Source organism: Dendropsophus ebraccatus, chromosome 15, assembly GCF_027789765.1.
Source record: "Dendropsophus ebraccatus isolate aDenEbr1 chromosome 15, aDenEbr1.pat, whole genome shotgun sequence".
Taxonomy (NCBI): domain Eukaryota; kingdom Metazoa; phylum Chordata; class Amphibia; order Anura; family Hylidae; genus Dendropsophus; species Dendropsophus ebraccatus.
Window position 1 is genome coordinate 15,469,033 of NC_091468.1, and position 14,928 is coordinate 15,483,960.

The 14,928-nt window shown below is 39.4% G+C and overlaps 1 protein-coding gene across 1 annotated transcript in view; it reads left to right on the forward strand.

Annotated features, from left to right (window-relative positions):
* Nucleotides 1–2,191: 2,191 nt before the first annotated feature.
* The window catches only part of PKDCC (protein kinase domain containing, cytoplasmic), a 52,002-nt gene continuing 39,265 nt past the window's right edge, over nucleotides 2,192–14,928 (forward strand). Inside the window, exon 1 of the mRNA XM_069954331.1 lies at nucleotides 2,192–3,094. Coding sequence (XP_069810432.1) covers nucleotides 2,315–3,094 — 780 coding nt within the window. The 5' untranslated portion in view covers nucleotides 2,192–2,314. The remainder of the gene's footprint in view (nucleotides 3,095–14,928) is intronic.

Here is a 14,928-nt window from a genome sequence, read left to right on the forward strand (position 1 = left end):
TCCAACTTTGCCATTACCAGATTTGCGTACGTGGGTGCCACATTGGCACCCATCGCCACGCCCCGCAATTGTAGATACAGCTGATCATTAAAGGCAAAATAATTGTTAGTTAATACCAGTTCTAACAACCGCAGTAAGAAATCATTCACTTTAGCGGTATGTCCCAATTCACACAAGATGTCCGACATAGCTCTCATCCCTTTTTCATGATCTATTGACGTATAAAGACTAGTAATATCAAGGGTCTCCAGATCTAGGAATGAACAATAATTGGGTTAATTATAATTAATATTTTCTTTTTTAAAAAAAATATAACATATGGATTATAAAAAAATATATGAAAAAAATAACGTTACTGATACTGTTCATTGTATTTTACAGAAACAAGAGTATGCGGTGGCTGGATAGTCAAGAAGTGTAAGACGGACCTGCTTGTATCACTTTCTTTTGTTAAAACCATCACATCTTGCTCCCAGTTTGGCCAGTGTTCAGACCTAGGAAATGCGAGGTTGCGGGATACGCCCGGAGGGGCTTGGAGATCGGGAAAGGGTAAGTTACTGTGCACACTGCGGCGTTAAACCCGCGGTTCGAGCCGGTATCTTGCTCACCGGAGGAGTGGATCTCGGGAGTGGGGTCTCTCTACCGGTTCCTGACTCAAGGACAACCAAGCTAAACCAGGAGTCTGTTCACACGGAATTAAGGCAACCTTGGCTCTGTAATTTATTTGGAGCCGCAAGGTTAAGGTGTACATACCTTGGGAGAAGTTTATACGCATTCAAGCATTCAAGAGAGGATTGTCTTACTGAAATATTGACTATTCCAGACCACGTATCATGTTCTTTATTATGTATATATACTTTATCTAATATTGTGAATGGACTTTAATATTTACAAGCTTACTATTATATAAATATTCACTATCACTTGCTGGTGCTAGAGTGGACTCTGTGGAGAACTACTCCTTATCATCTATGTTGGATATACCCTCACGGGTTAATGGACTTGGACACTGAAATTACTCTGAACACAAGACATGCTTTTGTCTAAACCAATCACTGTTTTGTATTTTTTTCACATGTGTATTTAAACCCACTGATTTGTTCACATACCGTGCTTGAAAATGGCGAGGTCTAATCGCTGAAACGTTGCTCCTGGTATTTATGTGCTGCACTTGATTATTTTTTGAAGATTTGATGGAATAAAACAACACTTTTTTGCACGATATCATTTTGAGTGCTGTGGACTATCTATTACCTACCTACTACGTCCTTGGTCAGGACTTGATCCGCTGGCACCACGAGACATTGGAGTGCTGCTGAACTATCTTCTACACATATCTATCTATCTATCTATCTATCTATCTATCTATCTATCTATCTATCTATCTATCTCCTATCTATTATCTATCTATCTATCTATCTATCTATCTATCCCCTATATACTACATAACTAGACCAATTTATCCCCAGGCTTCAGGGGAATCTGGATTATACCACCTACAATATACTGTATGTTGGTTGTTGTCACATTTTTTTATTTTAACCTATTGTTTTACATTTTTATTTTCTGTTTTGCACGGGCTTATAGATGAGTAAAAGAATCCAGGAGCAGAAGGGTTAACTCTTCCCTATGTTTCCCATTGACTGCCTTTCCCTGTGGTGAGTAAAATAACATACAAGTGGTGTGCACTGGAGAGGGAGGTGAGGGATAGCCAGGTAATCTGATCCTCTGCAGGGTAATATGGCAATGGAATCAGTCTGGGGAGAGAGGTGGCCGAGTGATCAGGCCGCTGCTGCTGCTGGGACACCTTGCTGCTTGTACATATGTGCAGCACACACATCTCCAGTCTCAGCTCCTGCCTGCTTTACTAGGAGTTAAACTGCTGGGGGCAGCCGATGATCTGCAATCTCAGTCTCCTAGTGTTTCGTAAGCTGTGGCCTCTCTGTATATAGTAAAATATATATATATATGTATGTGTGAAGCAGCAGCCTAACCTCAGCTCATCCTCAAGTTTGGAGACAAGCAAAATGCAATGAGCCACATGTCCTGATGCAAATGTAGGAGAATCCAGGAGAAGGGGAAGTGTTTTATCCCTGTATGAATGACTGATGCTGTCACTCAGCGAGAGGCTGGCCTTAAGAGATCCGTCTGGAAACACGCCTTCCCCCTCATTCCTTCTCTGACAGTCCTGCAGTGAACATCCACTCTGTGGAGGATAAGGAGCCGCACACAGAAGTCCAGGCACCAACTCAGGAGAAAGCTGCGAAGAAAAGAGAACTTTCCTCTAAGGGGTCGGTAAAAGTGTCCGCCTCCTATGAGTGAGGATGTCCAACCGTGCCAGGATTTAGGAATACAATGTGAACGAAGACTTCTTCAGCTCCCATCCTTCAACCTAAACAGAAGTGCTGAAGCCTGGAGACCCGGACACGACCTGAGAATGAGACGAAGAAAAATTGTGGTCGCTGGCGGCTTCTGCCTGTCCTTCTTCCTTGGCACTTTGTTGAATTTACTCTGCGTGCCCGGTTTCGACCATAACCATCACTTACAGGATAGGGGAACTCCGGTACCTGTTGGACAATCTTGGCAAGACAACGACCTATCGATGGACCTGCTGAAGCAACTCCAAGACAGGTACCGGGAGGTGATCCGTTATCGGGAACACCAGGCTACGGTGTCGGCTACGGAAAGGCTCCTGAGACCGTTAGAGAGGAGACTTATGGACATGGCCCAGCAATCTTCTTCTGAACACAACCAGAAATGGGAAAGTCCTAGGAGATCCGGTTCTGATCACGACATATCACATCCCAGTTCAAAAATAGATCTGTCCCTACAGCCACCTTTGTTGGGATGCCAGGACATTAGTAAGGGAACCAACGTCCGTTATCTGGGCTCGGGCTACACGAAAGCCGTTTATAAGTTGGCGTTGAATGACACGGTGTCGGTGGCGCTGAAATCGGTCGATTTCGGCGGCCACGACATCCAAAACTGTCTGAAACGTTATAGGACGTTGGAAGATTGCTATAGGCTGGCATCCTTCAAGATCATCAAAGAAATGATCTTACTGCAGAGACTTCAGCATCCAAACATTCTACAGGTAAGGCTGAGCATCGGCGGGTCCGGATGTGCCAAGCATCCAAAATCGGGAAATTCTTCAAAAACTCAATTTTTCATTTGGTATTCACTATTCGATGTGAATGAATTGTGTCTATTGAATCCGTTATAGCCAAATGTTTGAATTTCTTAGAATTTAACAGTTACATTTAAATTTTAAGTTAAAAATTTGAATAAATATATATATTTTTTTTTTAAAAGTCCCGTAACTCCCCAAAAACAAGCAAAAAAATTCTATGAAATTTCCAGCAGAGATTTGCCAGTGGTCCTTTCTATCCATACTGAGATGCTCTTCCCTCTTCTCCATCCTCCTTGCCTTTCCAGACAGCCTTGTTTGCAACCAGACTTCATTTTTCTTCCTGAATCATTCCCAGGGACTCCAGAGAATTTTTTTTTTCCCCTACTATGATACAAATCATTTTACATTTTTAGTTATGTATTTAGATTGCACTTTCCAGATGCGTTCCCTTTATGCCTTGGATATGAAACACATTCTCTGGGTTGACGTATGTTTTTCTGGAGACAAGCTGATGCATAGATCAGGCCGTACGGTACGGATGCTCCCATTGGGGATGCATGCTATGGAAAACATGTCACCTTTTCGACCCGATTACGTTAAGCATCATTCAGATATACAGTCATATCCATAAAATAAAATAAAATATCACTGATGTAGCGGAGCTGAATCTTTCCTAATATATATTTAGTAACAGCTTCATATGCAACTATTGCGCACATGTTCAGTATCGGTTTGTGCATATGGCAAACTCAGCTCTGCTACATCTATGCACAAAATTGAACTGCAAGGGTATAGTAATACTCCCTCCATACTATACTCACATAGTATAGTAGTAGCACATGGCCTACTTTTTTTTTTTAGATTTGCAAGGATTATCCAAGTGTTTTAAAGGGCTAAAAGGGCCACATCCCCCCCCCCCCTCCAAGACCTGAAAACAAGGAGTCAATCGTGGAGGTTTATTATATGCAGTGAAAGTCTTAGCCTCAGCTCATTTACTTAGAGCAGGAAAAGTGTAAATCAAGCCCAGTCTTTCAAGAGAGAAAACAAGGCTATCTGTGTGCCTGAACAACACAGATCCGGTGTGTAGAATCTTTAGCACTATTGATAATTATAAAAATATTGTGCGGAACAGTTTCCTCCAGTAAAGAACAAGTGCGGCATTGTTGATTCAGCGGAGGAGAAAAGCCTCCGACAATGTTCTAATCAGATCGGATTATTTTCGCCAAACACCTTACCTACAGTCCATGTTTTCTCATGGTTATAGAGATAGCCAGGACTGATGGAGTTTATTGGCTCCTACCATCACTTTCAGGCCTAAACAATGACTAGGTCTAATATAATAATGTTTAAGCTTAGATTTTGGCCATGCTCAGACGCGTTTTAAGCTTAGACAATCTTACCATGCCTTTGGATGTGACAATAATATTGCACCCTTGTGCGACTTTAACACATTTCAGCAAGCTCATAGATCCCTCCTAGTTAGTTAATGCAATGTGTAAATGGTGGTGGGGGTACAGATTGGTCCAATCAGAGAGAAATATCCTAGTGTATATGGACGACTGGTAATACAGGGGTCCGATGGGGGAGAGATAGCCCAGGCTTGATTACATTGTAATGATGTAACAATGGGATCAGTCTGGGATAGGTCGGTGATTTACATATCATCTGGAAAGTCTGCAGGGATTTAACACTAAGGTAGTGATTGAATATATATAACGCTACCAAACGAGTTATTGATTAGCTGTGTATATGGTTGCATTGTGATTCTATTGTAGTAGTTGTAGATAAACTATGTATAGAATGTGGTTGTAATGTAGTTACAGATATACTGTGTATATGGTTGTATGGTGTTGCTACTACTGTATATGTAGTAGAGGAACTATGTATAATGTGGTCGTAATGCTACAGTAGTAGTATATATACAATCTGGTTGTATAGTAGTGGTAGAGAAATCATATATAAATATATATATATATATATATATATATATATATATATATATATATATAGTGTATTGTGCTGCTTGTATATTAGTTCTAGATAATCTGTGTGTATGGTTGCATTGTGATGATACAGCAGCTGTAGATAAATTGTATATAATGTGGCCATAATGTAATGATGTTACAGTAACAGTATACAAACTGTGTATTACCTGACATGCGATAAAACTAGAGTAGCTGTAAAATCTGGTTGTATTATGTTGGTACTATAGTGGCAGTATATATACTATGTACAATATGGCGGTATTATGATGGTACTATAGTGGCAGTATATATACTATGTACAATATGGCGATATTATGATGGTACTATAGTGGCATTATATATACTATGTACAATATGGCGGTATTATGATGGTACTATAGTGGCAGTATATATACTATGTACAATATGGCGGTATTATGATGATAATATAGTGGGAGTATATAATCTATGTACAATATGGCTGTATTATGATGGTACTAAAGTGGCAGTATATAAACCATGTACAGTATGGCTGTATTGTGATGATACTATAGTGGCAGTATATAATCTATGTACAGTATGGCTGTATTGTGTTACAACAGTAGCGGTAGATCAATGTGATTGTACTTTGATACTATAGTAGCAGTATATAAACTATGTATAATCTGGTTGTATTCTGATGATTCCATAATGTACAATCTGGCTGTATTGTGGTTTAGAGATTTATCCATGCATAATCTAGTTATACTGTGATGATACTAAAGAAGCACTATAATAGCATTATATACTGTAGTAGCACTATAATAGCATTATATACTGTAGTAGCACTATAATAGCATTATATACTGTAGTAGCACTAGAATAGCATTATATACTGTAGTAGCACTAGAATAGCATTATATACTGTAGTAGCACTAGAATAGCATTATATACTGTAGTAGCACTAGAATAGCATTATATACAATAGTAGTGCTATAATAGATGTGTATACTATAGTAGCACTAGAATAGCATTGTACACTACACTAGCGCTATGATAGCATTATATAAACTAGGTACACTGTAGTTAAACTGTAATGATACAACAGTAGCCAAAGATAAACAATCTGGTTGTTTTATGATGATACTATAGTAGCACTATCTATATACATTGTGAGTGTATTGTAATGGTACCACAATGTATAATCTGGTAGTACGGTGATATGGCGATGATAATGTTATTTAGAGGCAGCTCATCCATGTATAATCCGGTTGTACTGTGATTATACCATAGAAGCTCTATGGCTGCATTGTGAGAATAGAACAATAGGAGTAGATTAACTTGCTATAGTCACACACTGTCAAAATAATGGCCGTTACTCCTATAATATCGTTATTCCTATAATAATTTGTCGATAAATCATGGCTGTCCAATAAAAATGGCTGTTTTTTTGCCTATAACTTTATTGTTGAGGTTTCAATGGTAGCAGTAGATAATGTATGTTCAATTGCTCTCTCTCTCTCTCTCTCTCTCTCTCTCTCTCTCTCTCTATATATATATATATATGTAGAATCTATGTAGAATCTGGTTGTATTGTGATGATATTGTGGTGTAGAGATCTTTAATCCTTGTATAATCTGGCAGGACTATGCGGATGATCTTGTATCTATATCCTGTAGCTGAATGATGGGATTATAAAGTAGGCTGACAATCTGTCCCTCCCCTCCCGATTATCTGTGACCCCCCCTCCCCTCCCGATTATCTGTGACCCCCCCTCCCCTCCCGATTATCTGTGACCCCCTCTCCCCTCCCGATTATCTGTGACCCCCTCTCCCCTCCCGATTATCTGTGACCCCCCTCCCCTCCCGATTATCTGTGACCCCCCCTCCCCTCCCGATTATCTGTGACCCCCCCTCCCCTCCCGATTATCTGTGACCCCCCTCCCCTCCCGATTATCTGTGACCCCCCCTCCCCTCCCGATTATCTGTGACCCCCCCTCCCCTCCCGATTATCTGTGACCCCCCCTCCCGATTATCTGTGACCCCCCTCCCGGCTATCACCATGATACTGTTGTCCAGATAATCTCCATGGTTGCATTGTATGGCCCAGGTTATCTATACATAGCACGCTTCTCCTAATTTAGCATTAACCACAACAAACGTAATTCAGTTGTCACAGAGGAGATCAGACGCATTGCTGACCTTCCTGAGATCAAAGCCCGACATGTGATCCTTTATATGATTTTAATATCCATTCACTACGACGTTAACACTGTGTGACCTACTCCGGGCTGTCTGCATGTAGGAGACCAAGGGGGAAGAGCACCACTTAAAAGACTTCAATGATGGGTTTATGTCCAATAAATAACATTTACAAGGTAGCATGCTACCACAGATTCGTAGGCATTGTCATCCAATCTGTTAGACGTATGGCCTCCTATGAGATATGGTTGGGTGTTGAGAGGTAACAAGTCTCATTTATTCAAATATATCATCTCAGTTTGTCACTTGGCCCCATTTATTGTTCACAGGATCACGTATAAATCTATACCTGGGTTGTTCAGGCATAGAAATGTAGAAATATGTTCGCTTTCTTCGAGATGCAGCCCCTCTCTTGTCCCCAGTTTGGTTGTGGTTCCACTGAAGTGAATGGAGCTTAATTGCAATACCGCACACAACCTGAGGACAAGGGTGGCGCTGTTTTTGCAAGAAAGTAGCTGTGTTTTTCTAATTTTGGATAATCCCTTTAATCTGGACCTCTTACTAGAATAACTCGCTTCAAGGTTATGTTCTCACATGGTATAACCAGAATGTAGGGAAAAAAATGCAAGTTTTTCCACTGTAATTGTTTGCTGTGTTGGTTCCAAATAATGACCAAAATACGACATGTGAACATAACCTTAGTTATTCTTACAAACTGCTCCATTCAAACTATACAGTGATACTTTTACAGCGCTGGGGCATGTGCACTAGGTGTTAGGTACAACAGGGGGCCGCAGTGAGTCATTCTGCCTTGACCAGGGTGTTTACAGACCTAGTGTAGAGAACTGGATTTTTCTAACCTTAGTTATTCTTAAAAAGCCTCTCTTCTCCATTCACAGTATACAGTGATACTTGTACAGAGCTGGGGCATGTGCACTAGGTGTTAGGTACAACAGGGCGCAGCAGTGAGTCGCTCTGCCTTGACCAGGGTGTTTACAGACCTAGTGTAGAGAACTGGATATTTCTAAGTGAGGCCCTCTAGTGGCGAGAGGTGGAATCTTCCTAAATTCCATCTAAAATTTAAAGGTCAGGATCCAACTAAAAAATATATCCTATATTATGTCTACTCCATCCCTGTAATATCTAATATCTGTTCTACAAGGCGATGGGATCTCAGCTTGGGAAGCAGATTGCAATGATTAAAAAATGTTGACGGTTTCCATCCAGCCAGGCAAAGAATAACATTATAACAGAGCTTATTACTACCATCTAGGATCGTCAAGCCGGCTTGTTAATATGTCATTGCTGAGAGGCACCAACCGCACTAACACAAAGCAGACAGATACATACAGGCTTTCCTGATAGCCATCTCCAAGCCTGCCCCGAGAACCATGACTTAGCAGAAGCAATGCATTTCATCTCCTCCAGAGCAGCAGCCTTCAGCCCCAGCCAATGGATGAAGGAGAGGTTCATTAGAAACAGATTATGGTTCACAGGACTCAGTACACAGCAATTATGTCGTAAATTAGCAGTCACAAATCACCGCTTGTCTCCATGTGGAGGTGATGCTAACTGGGGCTACAAGAGACAAGCGGCCAGGAAAAGTTTGCAAACACAGAAAACAGGAAAAATATCATCTTGTAACCTCAATCGCATTGGAGTTTTTTTTTTTTTTAAATCAAACTATATTTAGGTGATAGAACCTGAACTTGGGTTAGGGGCCTGTTGCATTTTTAGGCTACGTTCCCACAATGTAAAAAACGTCCGTTATTTGCCCTTATTTGTACATAGCCTTAAGATGTCCTTTACTTCTTAAACATTGTAAAATACACCAAAAATAATATTTTCTATTTTTCTATTATTATTTCTTTTATGTATTTTATTACTAGTATTATTGTTATACATGAATTACAGAATTTAAATAAAAAAAAAAAAATAACATCAAGATAGAATTAGAAGAAGTCTCATTAGGAAAGTTGTCTATAAATATTTTGAAAATATTTTTTAAAAATATAAGAACTCAAAAAAACAAAAACATCTTTCATTTATATGACCCCTTTATGGACAATGCCCCCATTGTGTCCCCATTTTTCTTATACACAAAAGTACAGACACAGATGTTTTTTATATTGTTTCCAACAGATTTTTTAGCAAATAATCGTCATGTTACGAGACGGCCGTCTTCCCTGATATGTTCCCAAAGTGGGAACATAGTCAAAAAGTTTTGGTTGGTTGGTTGGTTCCATTACTGGTTTGGTCTAAAAATACTATGTTCAGCTAGTGTGGTTTCAGCCTTTCTTTTAGCCACGTTTGAGTTCATGTGAGTTTTTTTTTGCTTTTGGTCCTTTTTTTTTTCCCGATCAAAATGTTGCTACAATGTCAACTACAGCTCCTTTACATGTGGTGTATGTAGCTTTGACATTTTTTGTATTGAAAGATCACATGATCCCATCACTTTTTTTAGCCTAAAAAGTGATCAGTTATCATAATGTGCAACTTTTTGAAACAATCTCATCAATTTTGTATATAAATTCTTAGACTTCTCTTTATTTTCCCTATTTTTATTACAAAGGTACAAACAACCCTCCACCCACCCGGAATTTTGTTTGTTTATGCATCAATTTTAAATCGCTTCTTTTTAACTTTTAGTTTTAGATTTACATGTTCTCGATGTAGTTCCCTCTTCTATGTGATATTATATTCTACTAGGTTACATATGAGAACTTCATTCTATCTGAGAACTATATGGGGTTCACAGTTTACATCTTAACGCTATGTTCCCACAATGTAAAAATAGGGGCAAAAATATATACAGGGATATTTTTAGGAGCTACCATCTGGGCTCAAGACCAAAAAGGTTAAAGCTGTCAGGCTGAAGCAATGTTTTTAGGGAAAACTATATCTAAGTCTATGGATCGGTAACTTAAATGTGGGCAGGTTGAGTTTGGGAAAGCCTTTTAAGATCGGGGAGAACTTTAGAAAGTGTAAGTAACTTTGACTATTTCTGCTAACACAGCATGTCCTGTTCCTCCTTCTGTCAAAATAAGATGGATTAGATGGTATTATCATGTAATCTGCACCATTCTATACTGTAAAATGAGTAAGGGAAACAATGGACTTCCCAGAGGTGATGAGACATCTACATAACCGGAGTGTCCTGGAAAGTAAAAAAATGAAAAAAAACAAACAAAAAAAAAAAACCCCGAATTGTGAGCCGAAATTCTGAATACATGTAAATTTTCACTTGTTTTAGATACATCTTCTTGGTATTTCTTAAATTCCTTTCTTTAAAAAAAAAAAGCCCATTGTGATGGGCAGGTGCTTTCCCATTAAGATGGAAATGGATTTGGTCAAGAGGCTTGTTCATTAAAGTAGATTTAATAATGAGGGGGCATTTGGGAAAGAGGGGGATTTGGGTCACTGATTTATTTTAACACAAGACTTAGCAGCCCACTAATTGCCTTCCAGTTGCCATGTATCAAATACTCCTGATGGCCGCCTCTGTCAGGAAGAACTTTTGTTTCCCAACTTGAAAGTTAAACGGTCATTTTCATTCTCATGTTTCGGGAGAAAAATGAAAAAAGAGAAAAAAAAAACAACCTCTTTGTCTCCCCCCCCATGCTTAATGACCTACAACATCCAGTTGTCTCATTTGTCCCATTCAATTTGCAGAGACAAGCCTTACATGTGATATTGAAGGACAAAAATTAAGACCCAATCTTTTGTTATGAGGTCGGAACTAGAATTTGTTTTTTTAATTGATAATTCTCATGTTTCGGTTTAAAAAAATGAAAGAAGAAACCCCTTGTGCTTCCCCATCGTTGATGACCTACAACATCCAGTTGTCTCGTATGTCTCATTTAATTTGAAACAAGAGACGGAAACAAGTCCTAAACGTTAGCTTATTCAAGGCAATAATTGGTTCAAAATTAGATTTTCTTTTTTTATAATTAGTTCTTTAATATTCTGGTATTTCTAATTTCTGATAGAGAAAGAAATAATTCCCATAGGTCAAATTTTGCTTAGTTTTTTTTAATTAAGTCTTTAAATTCGAAGAAATCATTTAATTGTTTTGGGTCATCAGAATGATGGATCAAATCTCTTACAGTTGGAAATAAATTTAAGATCAGTATTTTGATTGAACCATGTCATGTTTGCATGGTCTTTTTTTTTTCTTACGTTAGTCTTTCTAAAAGACAATCTAGCTATTCTATCTATCTATCTATCTATCTATCTCCTATCTATCTATCTATCTATCTATCTATCTATCTATCTATCTATCTATCTCCTATCTATCTATCTATCTATCTATCTATCTATCTCCTATCTATCTATCTATCTATCTATCTATCTATCTATCTATCTCCTATCTATCTATCTCCTATCTATCTCCTATCTATTATCTATCTATCTATCTCCTATCTATCTATCTATCTATCTATCTATCTATCTATCTATCTCACTGATGGTCATTTTTAATGTGAAAAAGACGTTGTGGGAGCAAAGCCATTGATAGACATTTTTTTAACATATTATTCCAAGATATTAAAAAGTATTTTAATTTATGTATTTAGCAAAATACTGTCTATATTTAAAGAATAAAAACAAAGGAAGATTATTTTTAAAAACCTGAAATATATATAAAAAATTAAATCCTCTCTCTCCCCCCCCCCCCCCCGACCCCGTAATTGTTATCTATGTAATATTTGTTTTTAATGATCTCCTTGGTAAGGACCATTCATGTGACGCTTTATTGCCTCCTGGTCGGCCCATGACACATAGCTCTAATTTATGAGGGTAATTGTACTGTTTGTATTAGTTAAAGGACTCTACATTGTAAATCTGCTCTCCATTCACGCGTCTGTAAGAGAATCCTCTTAAACACTTCCATGGCTTTGCAATAAATAACTGTACAACCTAAGGGAAAGAAATATCCTGAGCAATGTGTTTAAGTCCCCACTAATAGCTTATTTAAACAGTAGCGAGAAAAATGTGAAGCAGACATAACACTCACGTATCCAGACTGCAGAGTCCCTTCATATGACTCGATGTCCATAGGACTAGCTGCCCCCCCCTCCCATTACTTCCAATATGTCCAGTGATGTCATGGCCTACAGGTGAATGTGATGTCACTGAGAAAGATAAGCCAAGTATATCTCTTGTTACATAGACAGGAGATCTATACGGGAGGTAACAGCTTGAAAAACTATTTCGTTTATTTACAGGATATCTTCTACTATTGGTTGAAATTATTCAACATTAAAGAAGGGCAATGGCTCGGAGGGTTTCAGTTTCTTAAGATCCATGAGCTTGCTATTAGCTGCTGTGTATGGTGGTCTATATTCAATGAGGAGCATTTGGATAATGGATTCTTACTCAAAGTTGCCAGGAGAGGTACAGTATGTTAAAGGGGGTATCCAGCGATACAAAAACATGGTCACTTTCTTTCAGAGACAGCCCCACTCTTTTCTCCAGTTTGGGTGGGGTTGTGTTACTTAGTTCCATTGAAGTTAATGGAGCTTTAGGGCTGAACTGGAGACAAGAGTGGTGCTGTCTCTGGAAGAAAGTAGCCATGTTTTTGTAGCACTGGATAAACCCTTTAAGTAGAATTAGCAGACTGGCATCGATGACTTCCTGTTTTTCATATATGGGGTGGGAAAGAACAGGGGGTTATGCATAATAAGGGCCCGTTCACACTATGGAATCGAGGCCGAAATTCTGCTCGGAACACCCGCCCATGGCCTCCGTGCCAAATCCAGCCTAGTATCTCTTTCAATGGGAGGCCTCGCGCCTCTCTGCTCAAAGAATTGATTTTTCCATCCATTGTAAGAGATAGCAGACGGGATTCAGCACAGAGTCCGTGGGTGGGGGTTCCAAGCGGAATTTCGGCGCCTATTCTGTAGTAAGTAAGAACCGTATGGATTGATGGGGAAAATTGAGGCGTTAAGCTGAACTTTAGGGACTGAGGGTGGTTGGTGCATTCTTCAACTCATTTTTACATAGTTTGTTCCACTCCTGGTTTTAAGCAATGGATATATAGTCTCTGGGCCACCATGTGACATTGTCGATACCCTTGCACTTTGTTATTTGTACTGCACACTGAGATATATCATTCTCCCAGTTATCATTGCTTTTTAATTCTAAATTTTCTCTTGAATTTCCATGGTTTAAAAAACAAAAATGAAATAAAGAACAGAATATTGGCCAAAAAATATAATAAATCCATTATTAGTCCATTGACAGGCACATCACAGAAATATTACATATGGAAAATGATGGAATCTCTCCATTTCATGAAGGGAACCCTGCCAGTCGCCATGATCTATAGGTGTCCTCCTGGATGAAATCAGACATGTCTAGTCACTTTATAAATACTGCGCTCCCCCATTGCTGAATACAAACGTCTGCTTTGTGAAGTAATTGACATCTTTCATTTGGACTCTAAAGCGTTACAGGAAGGTCGACGCTTCCATCCATGGAGTTTTCATCACCTTTTAATATACCTCCTGCTTTTCTGTGTAGAACATTGCTCTAGTCATATGACTGCGACTTCCACGTGGAGCTGGAGCAGAGCTATCGGTTAATAATCACAAGAATTACCATTTTATTCTATCAAACAGAAATATACAGTAGAATAAAAAAAAGTTATTCTGCTCATATAGATTTAATTTTATTCCCTAAAGAAAATAGAAAGGCAAGGCCGACACAATACCTATGCTTTATGCCACTTTGGGCTCGTGAACACAGGTTATTGTGGTTCCCAACAAGCTCTCAGTTGTATAGAGCCATAATACAGCATCTATTGAAGTTGATAGACCCATGCTGTACCTAAAAATAACTCAAAGGGAGGTTTTCTTCTGTACGAGTCATCTAAAGTTCCACAGGAAAAAAAAATGTATAGCATGCTAGCTATGGGCTTATACCGTGGTTCTCCGAAAATAAGACAGTGTCATATAAATTTTTGCTCCCAAAGATGCACTAGGTCTTATGTTCAGGGGATTCCTTATTTTTACATGAAGAGGAATTCACATGTCACATGTACAGGGACAGCATAGGGTATGGTGGCTTCCGGCCACCAGGGGGAGCTCACGGCAGCACACTCGTACAGCACAGCAGGGTCAGAGCGTATGGTATGGCAGCTTCCGGCCACCAGGGGGAGCTCACCACAGCACACTCATACAGCACAGTAGGAACAGCGTACGGTATGGTGGCTTCCAGCCACCAGGGGGAGCTCACCACAGCACACTTGTACAGCACAGCAGGGACAGCATACGGTATGGCAATAGGCGATGGGAAAATGGCAGACTGTGTGCAGCTCTACATCTGGTGGTAGGGGACAACGGGGATGGCGGCAGGCGACGGGCCTCTTGATGCTTTGTCTGCACATTTACAAATAATGGCTGCTAAAGAGAACATCAGCGTTGGCAGCAGGTGACAATTTTCATGTCCTGCATGCAGCTGCTTTGCAACGGACAGTGAAGGTAGGGGATAACGGTAGCAAGCTATAAAGAATCACAGCTGCATGCCCTGGTATTCTATTTAGCGGACATGCTTCCAAACAAAAACTTTGCGAGGTCTTACTTTTGGGGGAGGACTTATATTAAGCATTTCAGCAAAACCTCTAGTAGGTCTTATTTTCAGGGAAACGGTAATA